This window comes from Salarias fasciatus, chromosome 10 (assembly GCF_902148845.1).
Source record: "Salarias fasciatus chromosome 10, fSalaFa1.1, whole genome shotgun sequence".
Lineage (NCBI taxonomy): Eukaryota > Metazoa > Chordata > Actinopteri > Blenniiformes > Blenniidae > Salarias > Salarias fasciatus.
Genome location: NC_043754.1, coordinates 5,144,931 through 5,166,503, shown reverse-complemented (window position 1 = coordinate 5,166,503; position 21,573 = coordinate 5,144,931). Strand labels below are relative to the sequence as shown.

The 21,573-nt window shown below is 43.9% G+C and overlaps 1 protein-coding gene across 4 annotated transcripts in view; it reads left to right on the top strand.

Moving 5' to 3' along the window:
• dscama (Down syndrome cell adhesion molecule a) overlaps nucleotides 1-21,573 on the top strand; it is a 103,986-nt gene that overhangs the window by 9,903 nt on the left and 72,510 nt on the right. For all 4 annotated transcript variants that reach the window (XM_030101609.1, XM_030101610.1, XM_030101608.1 and 1 more), the window contains exons 2-3: nucleotides 15,226-15,543; nucleotides 15,629-15,778. In XM_030101609.1, the coding sequence (XP_029957469.1) occupies nucleotides 15,226-15,543; nucleotides 15,629-15,778 (468 nt within the window). The remainder of the gene's footprint in view (nucleotides 1-15,225; nucleotides 15,544-15,628; nucleotides 15,779-21,573) is intronic.

Below are 21,573 nucleotides of genomic sequence, written 5' to 3'. Positions count from 1 at the left end.
GCAGGAGAGCTGGAAGTGACTAAATCATAGTGACACAGAAACCTCATTATGTATACTTGGAACAGCGTCTCACAGCAATATAGCAAGATGATGGAGGGATGTTTGTAAAGCCAAATGAGGAGGCTAATATGTCAACAAGAAATGTAGTTTCACGTCATTGCCACATTATCTTCTTATGTTCATGTTCAAATGAAAAAAAAAAAAAACGAAAGAGAATTACAAAATATAAAGATTTAATTGATATAATGAAATCCTAAAACTCCACCAATTAGCACATAGAAATAAACAGATTGAGTTTATGTCAACATGAAAAAGATGTTCGGCTCTGTTTGATGCAAAATAAAGGATCGGATTGTGAATTCACATTAAAAAAAATGGCTATTTTATGGAAAATTGGCCACTTATCGGGTGTTTTTGACCAAACTCAATAAAAATGACCGTTCCAGGGTGATTTAATTGCTGGAATCTTGATGCTTCACCATAGGATTCTGGACACACAGTTGTTTGGCCGCTTTCACTGTGTACAGTTTGTGTCCTGCTTAGATCCTGCACATTAGATGATCTGTCACCTTTGAAATAACCTTACTGCTTCTATTTCACTGTATACTATTCCATTTGTGGAAGTCACTGTTTTATTTTTTTATTTTGCCATCCAAACGTGTTCTGTGGTCGACCTATAGATTGAACGGGTGAAGAAATGATTTATTTTCACTAACAAGATGTGTCAAACTCTAATGTTCCTGGTTTTTATTACAGCTCCACAATAAAATTCTGAGTGAATTCTGAGCTGTAAAAGGCCATCAGCGAGAAAACATTAAATCAGGACCTCACTTGCAATTCCTCCCCCCGTGGCTGACTGTCGGACGTGTTCATTAGGCATAACCAAACCGCGCTGATTAGCATTCAAAATCCAGCCCTGCTCCACTCGCCCCGAAATGTGTAACATTTTCAAACATTGGGGCGAATGTTTCATTAAAGTGTTGCTCGCCCCCAGCTCCACTCCGCTCCAGTCTCCACTCTATCAGGCCTTCCCCAGAAGTGATTATGCTAATTGCTGTTTGATCAGATGATTAAATTATAATTTGATTAATCCCAGGCACTAAACGCTCTGAATACGGCGATGTGTATTTTGCTGCCTGGCAGTGTTTGCTTGCTCCCTCCTCCCTCCCCCCTCCGCCGTCGCCATAGGCTGCCAACACAAACGCAGGTACAGGACAAGGTGAGACGTACGCGCCGCGGCACCGGGAGGCACCTCTGAACATGAATGAAACAGCGGTTCTTGATGTACTGTGGTCGAGTAATCACGGAAAACATGACGCTTAATAGAGGCTCCCTCTCGTCTGCGTTGCAGATTGAGTGCGGCTCTAATGCAGATCGCTGCCATTTTCTCAACCATCGCCTGTCTCTGTTCCTCTCAATTGATAGTGTATCCATCAGGGTGATTTATAGCGGTGTGGGTAGCAGACAGCCACATACCGGGCTAAATGATTAGCTTCGGCGTCGTGTCTTTGGGGGGGATTCTGACTCCGACTTGCTTCTGGATTGAAGAGTTGAGGTGACATCGGACACAGGAAAACAGGAAAAAATAAATACAGTAATTGACAGTGTGTGTGTGTGTGTGTGTGTGTGTGTGTGTGTGTGTGTGTGTGTGTTTGGGAGGGTGGCAGTCTCCTGCAGTGGGGTTAGTGAAGATAAAATACAGTTGCCTCTGAGGAAAATGGTGGGCAGTTGAGGAGTGGGGGGAGGATGACATGAGGGAGGGTGGTGTGTGTGTGTGTGTGTGTGTGTGTGTGTGTGTGTGTGTGTGTGTGTGTGTGTGTGTGTGTGTGTGTGTGTGTGTGTGTGTGTGGTGGGGGGGGGTGTTGCAGTGCTATTTTTCCGAGGCACAAGAGGACGACGGCTGCGAGCGGAAAAGGCGACCATGTCTAGTCATCTGACCCACAATCCCATTTAACCCCGGGACTTTGATTTGCCCTCCACTGTCAACTGCCAGCTTATTCCTCCTCTTTGTTCCTCTCCCTGCAAATGGCATCCACTCTGCCCCGAGATCATACCAAAGCAGCACGGCAGCCAGGCACAAATTCAGCATTTTATCAGCAGCTTACTGCAGAGCTGGGGAAATATTCTAGCGTTTGAATGATTTGTGCAGGATATACTCGATAATAACAATGCAACTGGGTCGTCTGTCCATATGATTGTTCGTCTACCATTGCTAATGTTTATAGCGTGTTTGTGATTTCATTACAAAATGAACAACAGCGCCAAGTCATGGCCCTACATGAAAACTGCATTGTTTTCTGAAATATTTCTCAATCAGAAATGCAAAAATGATGCATTTTCACTTGAAATGTTCAGCATGGAAAAGTTGGCTCAACGTCGGTGTCTTTTTTTTAATAGTTGGTGCACCATTCCTCGTGTTAGCTGAAAGACATGGATGGACAATTTTAATCATCGTGAAGGCTGCAACACATCCTCACTGTCAGATTTATGACCAAGCACATCTTCCATGAAGAATCATGAGAATCAATGAAAATAACGAATGGAATATCTTTGATTTGAGCCAGCATTCGACGACACATTGTAATGCAGTCTTCTAGATTTATTTTGGACTCATATGTGCTCAAAATAATCATTATTTTTTTCTGTGAAACCAATGATTTCTTAATTTTGAGAAATGTTTGGCTCAGGCAGGGGCTGCAGTATATGTGGACAGAGCCCAGTTGTGGTCCGCATGGTGCCTGTTGTGAGGTATACAATCAGTTGTGCAGCCTGAGTAGCTTCATCCACTGAGACCCTGATGGGTGGGCATTCGTCCAGTGTGCACAGCATCACCCAGTAAATGAATGCATGTGTTGCATGCAGCAATTATGAACAAGTGTGTGCATATTGACTCTGCAAATACATGAATACTTTGGATTAAAAATTGCTGTAGTGGTGCAGCGTCTCACTGCTTCACCGGTGTGGATTACTGGTTCCTAACCTGAAACAAGGCCCAGTGAAGCAGACGAATGTGCATCTGTTACATAAGCAGACAGTTTACAGATCCCACACGCTTCTGCTTGTGTTTGGCAGGACAAACTGTGTCTGACGACCAACGATCGGGGACAATTTTTCCAGTTTAGCGACTTCTGGAATCATCCTGGACTTGCAGATCAGTTGTTGTTGAACTCGTCTTTGTTAAAATAATGTGAACGTATTAACTATGAAGGAAGCCAAGTAAACATTTATCACTCGGGCTTCTGGCCTGCTGTTCGCTCACCAGCCGTGCTGCATTTTAGCTCTCAGTCATTCATGTCAACATGTTGAGTCACCACATCTGTCAAGTCAAGTCAGAGTTATTTATCAGAAATGAAATGGGTTTGTCATCAGGTGCACTGCACTCTTCACTTCCTCTTAAAGGAAAGTGTGATCCTGCTATCGGCTGCTGTGCTGCGCTATAGAATGAGCGCTCGATGATCTTCTAGCTGTCAGTCTTCCTCCTCCAGCTAATCTCCCTGTTCATCCCTCCCTGCTGGCTTTAATGTCCTCCGTCTTAGCTCACCTGAGGTCCTCTCGCTCTCTGTCTCTTTCAGAATTGTACTTGACAGCATAGCAGGCAGAGGTGGGAGGATTTTTTTTTTTTTTTTTTTTTTTTTTTACTGAAACTGAAACATTGGAGCTCTTCTAAAAGCACACACGGTGCACACTGGACTGCAGTGCATTAGATACAAATTCAAATCAAGCACTTTAGAGACTGTTCAGAGATAAAAGTCCAACCACAAGTCCTCACTTTGAAAGTGTACTCCAGCGTCTTGTTGAATAAAGTCATCACCAGAATTCTCATCGTGTGTAGTCTGTGCTCGTGTAAAGATTTTTACTGAGCTGTCAGTCAGTGTGACGGACTGAAAACTGCTAAAGGCAGACTTTCAACAATTACTGATTTCTTATCTCAGCACCACGACTGGAAACTGCTGGTCCAGCACTGCCAATGATAGAGAAAAAAATTCAGCCTCTCAAGCTCACTCATTGGCCTGTCATATCTCATTTGCTTAAAGGGATAGTTTGGATTATTTGCATCAGGGTGGGATGAGGTGCTTAGTGATAATCAGCGTGCAGGAGATGGGGGGTCGGCAGGTCCTCAGTTTGGAGAAGCAGATGGCTCCACAGGAGCTGAGCACAGTTTTCAGTGCAGAGCAACAGGACACTTTTTAAAAGGTTTTTGATTTTAGTTGTCACTGCTACATATCACCTCTGACATATGTTCCGAAGCCAATGGTGTCGACCAGGCAGTCGTTTGAATGAAAGCGCTTTGGTGCTTTTGTGCACTTGTCTTTAGGGCCCAAAACTTATGATCTGATCACCCAAAACACACGTTTATGCCACGTGTGGACAGGCCCACTTTAAAACCACCATCCACAACACAAGGTTTGTTGTTCTGCTACATTTTCTCCTTTAGCCTCGTTTGCACAGCGTTTCGAGTGACGATGCATCGTTTTTACGTTTTCATTTCAGAAAAATATCACGTTTTGATGACGATGCTCTGAAAGCAAAGTCTGTCTACAAAGCAATGAAAATGATTTGGTCTTCATGTAGGGTCACGCGTTTGCTTTTGTAATGAAATCACACGTGTAAACGCACAACAATACGCTATAAACATTAACGATGGGAGTTCACAGACATTCCTATGGGTAGACGACCAAGTTTGGATTCCTATTATGGTTGCCTCTCAGCTCTAAAATGACCGAGTACAGGAGAATAATGACCAGGAGTCATGACACTCTGGAGGAAAATATTGTTATTGGCTATCTACTCACACACGTGCAGAGTATTTTTACCACTGCCAACAAAGCAAACCTGCTGGTTGATTTAAAAATGTTCGATGCATCCCAACTGGCCAATTCTTCCAGATAAAATGTAGGATTGTTGTGGGACAGTTTCAGTTTGAGGGAATAAAACCAGAAAGCATTAACAGTATAGCCAGATTAACACTGTTCTGCTTTGTGAAAACAAAACAGCAGCTAAATAAAAGACGTTGTCCTGTTACGAAAAGAGCAGCATCCTTTAAAGGTTGCTCACCATTTAGCACTTTCTCAGTGTGTGAAGCATCAGAAGTGACCAGCATCTGCATCAAGCTCAGTTTCACGCGTTGATTTAACGCAGATGAGCATTAGTAATAATGAGAATTAATATTAGAAGCTGCTACATTACTTCCACACAGGCGTTCCAGTGCTGCATCACTGTAGCAGATAATGGAGCATCATGAGTGTCTCATGTAGTTGCTTTTTTTTCCTGCTGATGCTCCTGTGCATATTAGCAGCCGCGGTTTGTTTACTCACTCACAGAGGAGGCATTTCTCCCTTTATTACTCCACAGCCCTTCCTTGTATTATATTTCCCTCACTGCCGCAGTCAATTTGCAGTATTTGCCCATCCGCACGCAGGTGATGTAACTGATTAGGTTCTTCAAAGTAACCGGGATGTAGGCAAATGTGCAAATTCACATATGCATCGAGTGGAACCCCCCTGAGGTGACGATTTCCCGTCTGCCCCTCCGGAGAGTCGACATCAGAGGAGGGGATCAGTGGTTCTTACACAGCAGCTGCGTGGCACTGCTTCAACATTATTCATGAGGGCAAATTGTGCGGTGCTGATTTGGAAAAGTGGGGTAGTGGTGGAGTTGGGTGGAGGGGGGGGTGGGTGGAGGGTGGGTGGGGGCTCTGTTCTTCGATCTGAGCATCTCGGCTCCCACTTCTCTTTACCGCTCATTGTGTAAGCCCCTAGGGCAACGGAGGGGGGTGAAGAAGTGGGAGGGGGATTGGATGCTAACTCACTGTCATCATGAGGCGCCCCGTCCTCCAAACACCCCCACCCCCCCTCCAACCCACCCCCCACCCACAGCTTTGCTTTAATTACCTGCATCGCTTGCCATGAGCTGTCAGTGCGGCTCAGCCCTCGTTTGCCCCGGTGGAGTCGCCCTAATGTCTGGATGCCCCGGTGCCCGCCGCGGCGCCGGCCCCCGCCGGGTCGGGGGAGCCAATCAGACTGCCACGTTTAAACACATTAGCGGCCTTGGGCACAAGCACACACGTTGCGGCTAATAGCTAATTCAATGTGATAAAATCGTAGGAGGAAGAGGCTGAATATCGAGCCGTTGTTGCAGAAAGGCGAGCAGTCAGGCTGGATAATACCCAACAAAATGCGACTTTGTCATTTCAACAAGAACAGGAGGTTCTTCTGAGCACATTGAGCCCGACTTGATTAATGGTGTTTGGTTGAGGTAAACACAGGCTGAGCAAAAAGCCCCTGACACATCAGTGGGCTAATGCACGGCCTAATGCATAGGCCTATTTATGTTGCGTGTTAGTGGGACCCGTATTGATCAGACATTTACTTAAATAAATTGCCTGGATGATTTGGAAGCAACCACTGATTGGCATTGTCAGGATCATAGGTCGCGCTGAGCAAAGTGCTCACGTGGACACCGGTTAATGGTGAAGTGCAAAATCTGAACGCTGTTTCAAGTTTTTATTGATTATCATAGCATGGGGCTTGTTTATGCTCACATGTGAGACTTTTTCCAACCGTGCATATTCACAGTATCCAGACAACCAAACAAGTGATGCGTCTTCCATAATTTTTTAAGCATGTTCTTGTCATTGTGATTTGTCTTTTTATTTCAGTTGTTTTACTGATTTAATTATGATACAACAGGACTAATCGTGATGGCATTTCCAATTTAATGAATAGCCGCTATAAAAAGTCTCGCTGTCACTGTTGCTCATACAGTAAATGTTGCAGCTTGTTTTGCTAATAACCTCAAAAGTTGATTAAAATCCCTTGTGTCAAATTAAAATGTCTTCAGTGCAGCTAAACAAAAAGTTACTTTTACAAAATGGTCACGAGTTTAACACATAGGAAAATTTTGTAAATTTACTTTACGAAAAAATAGAGTATTTTGAGCTTCAGTTATTTGGATTTTTATGACTTTTAAAAAGGTAAAAAGACAAAACAGGGCGCTTGAAGTTTTTGACTTGTTTGTCTGCAATTTTCTCACAGTTTCTACAAATTTGGACACCACTGCAATTGTAGCTATGACTACTTTAGTTTGCAGTGGTGCTTGTTGTACCAGCACTGTGGACTCTCTTCCTCTGGGTTCATTAGAGTCATTTTTTATATTGAGCAATTTTGCCTCATAATAATGTAGATTTTGTGGTAAATAATGTGTATTATGAGTATTCAAGCACTGATTTGTTACAGTACCAGTGATCATTGTTGATTTGAAGGTAGAACAATCCCTGAACTTCATTGTAAGACGTAAGGCTGCCTGCCTTCGCCCCATTGTCTTGATATGTGATGGTTCATATGTAGGTGCTTGCAGTAATGGTGGCAGGTTAAATCAGCCTGCGTTCACTCCTTACTGTCTGGCCTGTCAACTCGATCCCTCGTCAGCCCGCGCGCTGAGGGGACTCCAGACACGAACCCCCCCGCCTCGCCGTAGACAGACGCGCAGCGCGTGCTCTCCCTTGACCGAAGCGCGTCTCGTGCCCTTGAGCTCTGAGCTCCTCCACCAAGTGGAAGTCACCTGCAATCCGCAGTTAGGCGCTTCACCGGGCCCGTGGCCGATCGGTGCTGACACCTGGGAGTGTGCCAGGCATCGCTTCGCTCGGCGAGGGGAAGGGAGACGGAGAGGCCCACTTCACTAACCTAACAGGACCCTCCCCGCCCCGCCGCCGAGAACCACTAACACAAAAAAAAAAACCTGAAAGAAGCGACGGCTCATGTATTATACATGTGTGGATTCATAATTGAACAATATCACTTTTTCCTCTTTGTGGCTTCGGCTGAGGGAAAACTGATGTCGATTAAGACTCGCTCAGCCACAGGCTGCCATACTTTGTGTGTGTGTGTGTGTGTGCGTGCGTGTGCATGTGTGAGACGGGCAGGGGCGAGTTGGTGTTCCTTCAGCATATTATTGTAATGGAAAATATTCAAAGCTAAACCACATCAAGGAACAGACTGCATTTAAGTACAGTTCATACAGTTGGGGAGAAAAAAGCTTGAAACTGTCGTTCTAAGGTTTAACTCAGAAGATCTCGCTCTCTAAAGCGAGTACACAGGCCCATCAGAGTCCGATGAGATGTGGACTGATGATCGATATGCTTCGCATGAATCTTTCATCTCTCTTCTTCAGATTGCGTTGACTCTTGTTTTTGATCTCACTCACGAGCCCCCATCGATAGATCCTCAGCAGCAGAGCTCCACCAGTGCCTTCCACATCTCCAAATGTGTGCGTTTTGCACGTGTTACATCTTACTATTTGGTGACAGCCGTTAATGAGATTATTATTTAACGGTGGTGTACACAAACACGCTCGCTGACAGCCGGCAGCCTCCCACATAACTGTCTCCTCGCGCTTGCAGAGCAGGTGTTATGATAAATTGTCTTTGGCTGCAGATTACTGGCTGAATATACAATTATTACCTAAAAACACAAACGTTTATGTAATGTTTTTTTTGTTGATTAGATAATTTTCAAGGAACAGACATAAGACAAAGTGTAATATTAATAGAACATTGCTCCAAATATCATAATATTCAAGAAAAGATCTTTCAAACGGTTTCAACACAGTGCAAGATGGCAGAAGTCAGTGATCATTTGTCACTTTGTGTTTGTTTTGACTGTTTGAATGACTGCTCAAGGTTAAAGATCGCTCAAGTTTTTCTCCTACGTACGGCAACATTTTGAAAACAGTGTTCGCCCTTAGACGTTCCTTTTTTGTTGTTTTCTGGCTGTGCTTTGCGCTGCCAGTGGCTAACGTCCAGTGGACGATGAACCCAGATGAGGAGATCTGACCGCTGCTTTCATGCATTGTTTTTTTTTCTTCTTCTTGCACCTGCATCCTTCTGTTAAAGGTGAAGTCTGAGCGTGAGCGGCAGGGTCAGAGGAGTGTGAAGGAGAGATGAAGGTTACTGAATGAGAGTAGCGAAGACGAGGCTGAAGAGGGATTTAAAGAAAACCAAACGGGAAGGGGGGGGGGGGGTTGACGGGGGGTGTACGGCAGCGAAGATGGAGCCTGCCTTTGACCTCTGTCATGCCATCTCTTCCCATCCTCCCCTCCGTGGTCTTTACGTTCTCTTTCTGTCTCGCTCTGTTAATAGCGGCCTGCGTGTCGCTGTCTGAGTGCTTTCCAGCTCACCCGCCTCCCCACTCAACCAACCAACCAAACCCCCCCCCCCCAATCCCCTCTTCTCCCCCTGAAAAATGGATGCACTCCCACTGTATCTGTCCGAACCGCCGGGATCTGCCAGGGTTTTGCGTCCATCAGGCTCGCTCATCTTTAAAGAGTCAGCCACCCAGAAATGGGTGGTCGAGAGGGGAGGGAGGGTGGGGGTCTCAATTTTTCATGAGCTGGAGCAAAGCGGATTGATACAGAAGCTCTCCTCATCACTCAGTCACCTTTTAACCAGAGGCTGCGTCTGTGATTACTGCAGAAATGTTTCTCTACCGGGCAGCTAAATGAATGCGTTTACTCTCATATGCAGAGATAATGGTCCCCGCGCAGATGAGATGGCAAATTTCATCTGCTGTATTTGTTACTTCCCCCTCCTGAGGTGTCATTCCACTGAAGCTCTGCAGCCTCCTACAGCCGACAGCAGACGAGAAACTGACAAACTGGAGATGGGGAACGTCTCAAACTTCCACCCACTGCATTCACAACCTGCTGCTTCTGTAAAAATCCTGCAGTCTCGCCACAGGAGCTGCATATTGAACTGTTTTTTTTTTTTCTTTTACTGTATGTTGCAGCAGAGGTTTATATTCATATTATGAAGAATTTCAGCATAGTGGAGACAAGGACGGAGTCATTTTTACATCTTTAGTGCAGCTTTTCTTCTTGAAAATGGAAAAACTGCTTGGAGCCACTGAAAACATGACGTTAGAAAAATGGCTCCCAAGGTAGAACTTTTTAAAAAAAACTCCCTTTTCTGAAACACTGATGCTTTTCCTGCACACCACTGCCATGGTAAACAGTTCTTCTGTACATGCGCAATAAGTGTTTTCTTCCAGACTGTCTTGACGGCCACATCCAGATTCTCCTGAACTTGGTACTTTTGGACTCGACAGTCACCTGGAAAAGCAGCTGAACTCGGTGGTCTGTCCATACGAAGGCCCATGTTCTCCCATTGTTAATGTTTATGGAGTATAAATCACATTCACACATCCCTCTGCCGTGTGTGTGTGTGTGTGTGTGTTGTTAATTACAAAAACAACCAACAGCACGAATTCGTGTTTTCATCATTCTTTCTGTTTTCAGACAGAATCGTTTTCAACGTGTTAACGTGTAAATGCAAAACTTTCCCAAGTAAAAAACATAAAAACGACACGTTTTCACTGGAAATGTTGTCGTGTAAACACAACATCTTGGCCGTGATTACACTAATTTAAACATTTCAGAGTAAATGACAAAATGCAAAAGAAGTCCAGAATGAGCGAAACAGTAGAACAGTGTTTTGAATCGAATTCATCAAAAACCAGGAACCAGGAATTCTGGAATAACTTCTGAACCCAGACCATCCGTGTTTCGTGGTGACAGTTATTTTCTGTATGTAGCAACCTTCGTAAGGTCGTGGATATTAATTTTGAATAAAAGATATTGAACAACATCTTTAATTTCATAGTTATTCATGTTTTACACTTGATGTATACAGCTATAACAATAAAATTAATCCATCCATTCTCATTTCCTCCTTTGCTATAAGCCCTAGCTTTTTGATTTAATAATGTTTAGGATTTTCCTGATTATTTCCTGATTCACTCCTTCGGCATCTGCAACTTTTTTTTTCGAGGAAATTATTCTGCTTCTTTTCCTTGGACTTGAACTGGTTTGGAGGTTTTAGTGTGGGTCGAACTCTGTAGGCGCCCCAGCATGTCGCTGCTCCTCCTGAGCTCTGGGTATAATCTTAAATCACCTCGAGTCAAACGGCCTCTCAGTACCGTGAATCTGTGTTTTCATTGCACCGTAAACACTCACTTGTATGCAGATGGTGCGCCTGTTTTGGAAGCAGATTAACTACAATGTGGTGAAACAGTCCTCCACATAAAAGAGTCGCGCTTCCCGTTATTCACAACAGATGCTGAGATTTTATGATCATCTTGATGGCAGATTTTCCTACTTGAGAAAAGCACTGACAAGCTGTTACTCTGTGTGATTACAGGGCTGTAAATTAACCCCCGAGAAGTTCTCCGTGTATCATTACGGGTAGAGAGCAATTCTTAATAATTTATTATGCTCGTATCTCATGATTCTGCCGTGTTTGCTGCCGCTTCTTCCTATGTTTATGCTGCCATATTAAAGCTCTTTTGTGCATTGAAATTAATGGTTATGCGCTGCACGGGTGAATGGATGATATTTACATGTCAACAACTGGAGCTAAAGGTCATCTGAGCAGCATGTAAAGTTGAGGTTTCGGTGTGTTAATCAATAAAAGATGATGTGCGATGGCTCCTCGGATAAGGAAGCGGAGTCCTGGTAGCTGTCGACAGCCACAGCCGCTCTCCTTTCAACACCTCGGGGCCCGGCCCTCCGAGTGCTGCACGTGTGAAGTGAGCACGGCTCCAGACGTGCGGGAACATGTGTCCGCCGCGGTGTTTGTTTGTCGTAACAGGTTGAACGACCGGCGGGTGGAAGTGGCCGGCGACTTGAGTGCGCTCATTAGGAATTTATGAAGCGCTAAAATGTTTGGTCTCCCGGGAGGGGGGATTGGCAGCTGTCGCAGGCAGGCGGGCAGGCGGGCCGGCGGCGGGAGGAGCGAGCCCACTTCAGCAGAGAGCGCACAGATAAAGCAGGCATCCCTGAAATATTTACAGTGGCTGAGTGACGGGAGCCGGACGAGCAGCGACTGCGCAGGACTGACAGCTGCTTCTTTTTCACATCACACAGGATCTGTTGAAGATCCGAAAAGGATTTTTTTTCTTTAATTTGTTGATTGTTTATAAGCCAACAGCAGAAACACTGTGGATGATGTAGTGTTCGAGTTCGGCCATGAGTTGGCGCTGTTGGTTGTTTTTGGTATGAAACCACACAGGATGCAGAAAACTAAACACTACAAAAATCAATTAGAAGAATGTAACAATTCACTGAGCTCATGATTCAGTGTGATTCACAATATTCTTTTTTGACAAAATAATTTACTAATGAACTAAGGCATGCTTACTACACCTGCACCGTTGTGATGTAAACAGACCATAAAAAGCAACGAAAATGTTACATTTTCACGTCATTGCGTCATTGCAGAATGTCAGTACGTCACTGTGAACATCGCCGCTCACACACAAACCACAACAACTTATTTATGTTGAAATTGTAATATTTTTCGGTTTGGTTTTGTAAAAAAAATTGACATATTCGTCACATATACTCTGCACCACCACAAAGAACAGCTTTCAAGTTTAGACGTAACTGTTCTTTTGGAACTTCTTTTTACCAGTCCACTTGGCCCCTGAACTAAAATGTGTTTGACAACCTGATTTCGAAGGTCATGAGTAGGTGGGTGGAGGCTACACCACTGAACTCACACAGATGCAAACACACAAAAAGGCCTCCAACCACCAGCGGATTATCGTACTGGATGCCCTCAGTCACATTGTGCCATTTTTCAAATGGTTTTAGTGCGATTTGTTGTTTTGTGTTGACCACAGGTGAGCACAAAACACCGTCAGCGGTTTCCTTTGGAGCTCAACATGAGCGTCCTACTGGAGGTATATCGGTAATCATGCATGATATCAGGTGTTAAACATTTCATCTTTGTTCAGGAGTGGGAATTTTTGGGTACTTTTCTATAGATTTTGGTGTAATATTTAAACTCTTTGTAGCCAATGACTCGTTTCAGTCAGATTCAATTTCACAATTCTTCACATGATAACTAGCCATACTGATATTTATATACACTTTATGTAAGAAATGTGTGGTTAGTGTAGGCATGCAAAGTAAATCACATGCCTGCTACTCAGAATGCAATACAATATGGCTAAAAGAAAACTAATACTAAATATAGTTTTATGAATTTACCTGTAACCAGAGGACAATTTAGCATTCGCTATGCTTGAGAACAAATTTCCAGGCTTGTCTGTAAAAGCAACCTGCAGCTTTACATATGGTTTATTGTGCACCCATGAAAGAAGTACGTTATTCACAAAGTGATGTGCAGCATTTGGGATAAAGTTAAATAAAATAATCCAGCTGTTGGCTGTTCATGTGTGCCGAGTGCTGGGATTGTCTTGGATGTTCCAAAAGCAGGTATGCAGCCGAGTGAATAACAGGTGAAAACTGAAGCTTTGTGCACCAAACACGGTGGACTTTATTTTTTTGCTTTGGCTATATTAAATAATTCCTCCTGGCCGTGTTGGGATGCAGCCAGTGTACATATTCTGGACGGCTGCCGACAGCGTGGGCAGTCCATTACAGCACAGAGTTGCATTGTCAGTTTTTTTTTTTTTTTTTTTTTCTGTTTGTTTGTTTTATTCTCATTGGAAGCAGTAACTTACTACAAGTGGGGGAGTGCATCACATTACACTGACTTCCTTCATTAGTTAAAATAACGGTGTGGCATCCTCTTGTCTGCGTGCTGTGGAAGTGGCCATGACAAATGGACTGCGCCGCAGCTTTTAGGGACATTTTTTGTTGTTGTTGTTGTTGTTGTTTCCAATATCCAAATTGTAATTATGGAAGCTGATTTTTAGTGAGCGTCTGACACCACGGCGACAGTGTAATTGCTCCAGTGATAAATGACTTATTTAGATGGAAGATGGGACATTTTGCAGGCAGAGGAGAGTGTGACAGGTTTTAATCCTGCTGAAAGCATACTGCAGGTAGAGACTGGCTCACCCAGAGGGAATGTGTGTTTTTTTTTTTCACTTCAGAATCTGAAGAAGCAGGTTTAAAGAATCCTTAGTGGGCCATTGTGATGCGCAATGTTTGTTTTGAATATTTCATATCTGTCTGACATGATTAAAGGTTAAAAAATGACAAAGTCACATAAAAATTATTGCTTGAGAGAAATGATATGAACATTTTAAAGGATATGGAGATTTGGAACTGGTGCAGCTGCTGGTTACAGGTTATTCCAGCTTTTTTTCTTCGTTTTGTGTGTGTCGTTTTATATTATGCCCACTGTAAAGCACTTTGTGGTTTTGTATCTGTGGAAGGTGCTATATAAATAACACTTAAATTTAAAGGCTATTCTGGCACACTGTTGCTATCCTGGTCAAGTTGAAATCGGGCTGTTTGTGGCTCCTGAACTAACCGATTCATTTTAAGATCCAGTCCAAAAACACAAGGCCGTGTGCGACTCCTGTGCCATAAATCCTTCAGGAGACGCACCCGGGATGTTACTGTAGTCTTTAATGGTGACTTTTTTCACAGCTTTGTGTCCCTGACAGTGGGAAACTTCAACTAAATTCTCTGGAAATCACCTTTAAAGCAACCATCATAACAACAACAACAACAACAACAACAACAACAATACCCCTCCCCAAAAAAAGCCAACTTCCATAGGCATGTAACTAAATCCAAAAGAAGACAGACAACAAAGCGCAAAACAACAAAACATTGGGAGGAAGTGCTGTTGCAGCAGTGCAGTGCCGCTGGGAGACTCCCACGCACAGCAAACAAAACTCCACAAAGTACACGTATCAGTCTGCTTTTTGTAAACAATATAAACATGGAGGGGTTTTTTTTTTCTTCTTTTTCTCACCGTTTCCTTCTTGCAAAAGGACTTAAACAAGTAGCGGTTTTCAAGCTGGCCGTCAAATCATTCCTGGTGCTGTGACTCATGTGCAGGTTTAGGAGAAAGTCTTGCTCTGGATGTGTGTGTTGTGTAGGCATGTATGGCTCTCTCTCTCTCTCTCTCTCTCTCTCTCTCTCTCTCTCTCTCTCTCTCTCTCTCTCTCTCTCTCCTTGCGGGCTCTCCTCGAGTTTTGCTGCAATGTGTCTTCTTAGACAACAGGAGAGACACTCCTGCAGCCTCGCTCCACTGCAGTGAGCAGAAAGCAGCGACGGTCAGCCTGGGAAAAACACACTCGGCCTAAATTCACAGAAAAAGGAGAGCACGGCTCTGTCAAAAGTGATAAAGCCTGAGCGGCAGTGCGCTCAGCCTGTCAGTAATTATTTAAAGACTTGCCTTGCGTTGTCATTTTCACACATGCTTGCTTATGGTGTTATTTCTTTTTTTTTTTGTTTTGCTCTCCGCAGTTTTCTGTGAAGATCTACGTTCCAGCTTATATTTTGTCAATGCATCTGTGCAAGAGGTAGTGTTTGCCAGCACCACAGGGACATCGGTGCCCTGTCCCGCCGCGGGCGTGCCCCCTGTCTCACTGCGCTGGTACCTGGCCACCGGCGAGGAGATCTACGATGTGCCAGGGATCCGCCATGTGCACCCAAATGGCACCCTTCAGATCTTCCACATCCCCCCTTCCAGCTACAGCAAACTCATCCACGACAACACCTACTATTGCACAGCGGAGAACCCCTCAGGGAGAATCAGGAGCCAAGATGTCCACATTAAGGCTGGTCAGTCCCTGCTGCACATGTTCGACTGAAATCTTCTGTTTGCTGTGTTATATACACTGCAGCACTCTCCTCTCTCTCCTTCCAGTCCTTCGAGAGCCCTACACAGTTCGGGTGGAGGACCAGAAAGCCATGAGAGGCAATGTGGCGGTCTTCAAGTGCATTATTCCTGCCTCAGTGGAGGCCTACATCACTGTTGTGTCCTGGGAGAAAGACACAATGTCAATCAACGCTGAAAGTAAGCCCTGGATTTTATTCTCTACTGAGTATCGATGCATAATGTCTGGATGGAAGTGAAATTAAAACACTTTACACCTTCAGAGGGTCTTGATTACGAGATCAGGCACAATGTTCTGGCTAGTTTGTTGTCTTTAGCTCGTTAGAGAAATCCGGTTTTTCCCGTTAGAAATGAGAGCAGATCAGACTCGGTTAGATCCTTCATGGTGCTAATTGGGGTGGAAGATTAAGGTTTCTGTCCATAGCATCATTAAAAAGTAAAAGCGGTGTAAAAACAAATCAAATGCAGCTGAAAAAAATAAAGATTTCAGTATTGTTTGGTAGAAAACTCTAGTTTTTTGTCCAATAATATGATAAAAAGGTTTGCAGTGATGTGGAATAAGTTTTCACTTTCACCGGTTTTTACCAAAACATAGTTGTATTGAGCAGGAAGTCGTACATACAGTATTAACCCTTTCAAGGGCAAGTGACCATATTCATTTTTGCAATTATTTTTCTTCCAAATTGTAATAAAACTATGAAAATCCTATGATACATGTTTAAAAAGTTATGATAAATCCTGAGATATGTGCTGTTATGATGTTTTGCCCTCCATTCGCTACACTGATTGATGCATTCATGCAGAGTTTGCGTTATTTTTGAAAGGTATTGCTTCTACTGTCCTGGTACTTATTTACCCAGTATTACACATCCTGCCGCAGTAGGTCGGTGGTACTCAATAGTTTGTTGCCAGTCTTTTACAGAGATCCAATAATCCAATAGGAAGTCTGTCTACTTCAGATAACTGTTTAGATTTGTGTGGTTTTGGTCAGCAGAACTGAAATATCCTTCAATCACACATGACTGAATGCCACATAAAGCAGCTGGTTTCTCTCGTCTGATCATTTCTGATCACATGCTCGTGACCAACATGCTAAATCTGGTAATTCTGAACTGAAAACATAACAGATTCCCAAGTCAGGTGTCTTTTATGTTTGTTTTACACTTCTAATTTTCATAACTTTAGATCAGCAAAATCTCAGGAACCACTCATCTATACCAGGGGCGTCAAACAAAATGATTTTGTACCAGAAGGTTTAATTAGTTTTGACTTTATGTTGCGATTGTCGTCATTTTCATTATTAACTGTATAGATTTGTGAAAATGAAGGCATTTTCATCACATATCCTCTGCGCCACAATAAGTATAAGCTGTAATGTTTAGATTTAAAAGTTATTAGTGCACTGTTTTACCGTTGTGTGCTGAATGTGGATCCTGAAGTTAAAATGCGTTTGACAGCTCTGGTCTAGATGACAGAAAACCTGGATTTAGTCACAAAATTTAAGCACCTTAATCATCAGATAAATTTAAACCCTGAAGAGAAGTAATAAAGTAATATGTCCCTTTCGGCCTGCAAAATGTCAGATATTTCTCCTAAAAGGACGATTAACACCATCTGTGCTCAGCTTTTTCGTGAACGTGTGACCATCCAGCAACCTGAGGTTCACACGTTCATTCATTTAAACTGGAATTGTTTTTCTAATAACCAGCTTTTTGATAATTTTCATGGGTTTTTCTGCACTGCGACATGCTTTAAAAATGTCTCTCTGACTGAGCTTTTGGTTTTAATTTCATAGGAATGCGAACATAAAGTGTTCGATAGGAAACATGAATCAGATGGATTATTGTTGTCAATCAGTGGCCATGTCTTTTCACACACCTGCTTTGTTCATTTTCCGCTATTAAATCTGTTTTTGTGACTGTTACACTTCAATTTACACTTCTTCCACAATCCTGTTGAGATGGTGCATTATTTGGGGGAAAGACTAGAATGCAGTAAGTGTGTTGTGGTGTGTGTGTGTGTGTGTGTGTGTGTGTGTGTGTGTGTGTGTGTCTGTGTGTTTCCACGTCTGTCTGACCCGATGACAGTGAGGTCCCGCTCCCGCTCCTCGGCCCGGTCTTCCACCGGCGCGCGGGCTGCCAGCCGTGTCACTTAGTCTCGGTGTATTGACCCAGTTCTGCGGCCGATGGGAAGCTCTGCGGCTCGGCTGCTCTGCGGCGCTCCGATCATTCAAATCACTTAAATGGAACGCTCGCCTGCGTGATTGTTTCCCAACCCTGGGGGGCAAATTCACTTTATGTGGGGCATTTAGCAAACTCAATAGACGAGAGCTAATGTCATTTCGCTTTTGGATGGAGGGCAAACGCTGTTTCTTTTTTTTCTTTCTTTCTTTGTTTTGTGTTGACGTTTCACATTTGTCCGCTGAGGCGAAATCGGCCATGTTGAAATCTATAGCAATCTCTTAATTGTCCATAAATGGATTCGCCGCAAGCGTGTTTTCAAACCCGCATGGTGTCGCGATACTGCACACATTGGTGGCTGTTTTTTTTTTTTTTTACTTTTTGAAACAAAAACAGTTGATTATGTAGAAAATGTTTCTAAAATGTTCAGATTACAGTCTGTGTCTAAGCCCGTCCTTTAAGAAAATGGCATCAGTGCATCCCTCCAGAAAATGTCGCAAAGTCTTAAAATATTCAGACTAATGGAATGAAATAAATGAGAGAACACTCCGTCGCACTGCCTAATGGGACGATTTGAAACATTTGGGTTTATATATCACCGGGTCTTCTCAGCAACCTGCCACATTTTCACGCTTGTTATCTTTACTTGCTGAGTTTTCGCGCTGTCAAAACAAAGTGTTTATCTGGAGCCGTTAAAAACCGTCCCATCTGCGGCCGTCAGCCATGTAAACGCTGTCAGAAAAATCTCCATGCCACCAATCCGCTGCTCCACTCCGTGCTAAATAATGGATGACGGAAGCCTATGAATCCATGAGCAAATGGTCTTTATTCACGTCTGGGTGCACGCATCCAACTGACGCACTGATACACACACACACACACACACACACACACACACACACTCATCCACCGATACACACATTTTAAGTGCACTCTGTGTGCACGTGCGAGTCTGTGAGCCCACCGACTGACAGCTCATCTCGATGACCAATCTTGAGCGCGTTAATATTTCACGACTGACTGATAGAAATTATATCAACACTTGGACCGTCAAACAAAAAGAAAATGTGAAATTCGGCTTTTCTGTTTCTGACATGAATAATTGAGCGCGGCTCTTCTGTATTGGGGGTGCAGCGAGGTCCGACAGGCCCCTCAGAGGTCTCCCTGGACCGGACCTTCTTCCAGTTGTTGCAGGGTCCGCTAAAAGAAAGAAAATATAGGCTGAAATATACATTTAAACTGGATGTGCAGTAAAAGCTACAGTACAATGTAAAGCTGTGTGATATACTGTACTCGCTATAAAGTCGTCTGCAGCACAAAATGTGTACTTTAAATTCTATCTTTGTAACCACTTTGCATGATAATAAACCGTTTTACTGGTTGTTTATGCAGACAAATGCGAGCACTTCTTCATGCTAATCCTTTAGTGTAAACAAGATAGTTTATCGATGATGGATGGAAATCCAGTTAAATCACAAAGCTGAGGGCTTTTTTTCCCCTTATTCTCCCACTTAAAGAAGACAACAGTGAATTAAATACCTTTTTTTAGATATATTATTTCAAGGAGTTAAAATAGTCCACTGTAGCGTGTAGCCTTGGGATACTGTTTACGTTTGGAGTTTAAATTACATTTTATGGCATCGTATATGTACTCATATCAGTACTTCGTATCGGTCAACAGCTAAAGGTTAGTACTCCTACTGCTACTCGTCCTTTTAAAAGGTGTTATCGGTGCATCTGTAGTGTCAATAAAGGCCAACAGAGCAAAATACATACGAGAGACTGCGAATATTTTATGGTGTATGATAAAAAAATAGAAGCTTCCTCAATCTTAAGCATTCAAAACAATAACCTTGTGTTGACCAAGGTGCTCAGAGAGGTTTTGTCTTGTATTATCTTTGCTTCTTTGCTAATTAGCTATTAGCTCTCAAAGGTAAACTGTGTGTGAACGAGGTTTTCATGGTCAAACCATACTGTGCTTGACAGTCACCAAATGTGCACAATGAGAGAAATACACTGCTGTAGGACAAATAGATGCATCCATGTGCTGGAATCAAAGGGAAGTTGGGGGTTGCGCCCAAACAAAAGCCGTAAACTCTGTGCACTAAGAGGATTTCACTGATTGTTCAGGCAGCCAGTCAACTCTGGTAGCGATGATTTACTGTGTTGTGTGGAAAATCAGTCACTGCATGAAAAGACGATTTAAAAAGGCGTCTTTGGTCTGTGCATCAACCAACAAAGTAATCAGAAAAATACGAACCAAAAAGACCCTGATTTTAAATGTCAAAGTTCGAAGACTGAGATTGATATAATTGGTCCTGAATCCTGATTCTTCATCGCTTTTAAATGTAATCTGATTTTTCTTTTCAAATTGTGATCTGCTGATTCTGTTGTGGCTCAGTTTGTGGATTGTTAGGACTGTACTCACCCATCCAGCCGTCCATCTCTCCGTCTGTCCAGTCATTCAGCTGTTGATCCATCATCCATCCATCCATCCATCCAGCCACTCACAGGTTCATCTTTCCATTTCTTCAAACATCCATCCATTCTTACGAAAGTCTATTGACCTACCCAATCATTCATTTAGCCTACCAGACAAACCATAACTGTCCATTCATGTGGACACCTGTCCAACTCATCCGTCCGTCCATCCATCCATCCATCCATCCATCATGATCTGATTCAATATAAGAAAACATTGAGTTCCTTGCCTTCTGTCATCTGATCCAAACATTTAAGATAATTGAACTGAGGGTGATTAAGCTGCAGTTTAGCAATGGCAGTGAAAACATGCAGACAGTCCCAGCATCTTCTTAGCAATAAGGAAAATGGTGAAGAGTCCAGAGCTGGGTTGCTGCAGTGGTTGTGTGCCGTACCTGTTGGTAGGTGGTGTGTCCCTCTTGTTTGGGACGGCGTTCTGCTGGACGGCGTTGTGCCGGACGGTGCGTGGCTGCGGCTGTGTTGCTGTGGAGGACCGTCCCCCAGGTGCAGCCGTTGCTGCAGTCACTGAGGAGGCCTTGTAGTCGTTTGCCTCAGCCTGATGCTGCCTGCTCTGCATTCAGCAGCAGTAGGGACGAGAGGGGGCCGACCCCCCAGCACTATGCTGCAGAGACTCACACACACACACACACACACACACACACACACACACACACACACACACACACACACACACACACACACACACACACACACCCATCCCAAGGCTTCTTTTCATTCAGCACACGAGCTGAGCACCAGGGCCGTCGGCCATCACACGCATTCTGTGTGCGCCGCTCAGCCCTCCCTCGTCTCTCCTCTGTCTCACTCCTTCCTTTCTTTTTTTTTTTTTTCTTTAACATCCGCAGCTTGTAATCATCCTGGTTACACTGTTAATGTCTCCCCACCGCCGCCGTGCCGGGTCTGGTAGCCACACTTGTTTAAGCAGATTTGCGGATGGCTCCAACACTTTCAGCCTGGCTGTTTGCTGAGCCATCTTGTGCGTTTCACAGTTTCTTTCATGTTTGTTGACATTTGGGGAAGTGTGTTGCAGTTATTTCCACAGCCAGCCTGCTTCCCCACAGCCATCGCCGGGAGGGAGCGGAGCCAGCCGCACTCTGTCGGTTTAATTGGCTGTGCATAATGGGCCTTTGAAGTAAATATCAAGAGTTTCTATCAAAAGGCTGCTGGACGTTATCTTGTGTTTCGCCGTATCTCCCATTTCTTCATATCAAGGCCGCCACGACGCCAGCGGTTCAGGGTCGGCCCGCGTGTTCCCCACACTCAGTCGAACCTGAGACGTCCTCGGAGGCCGCC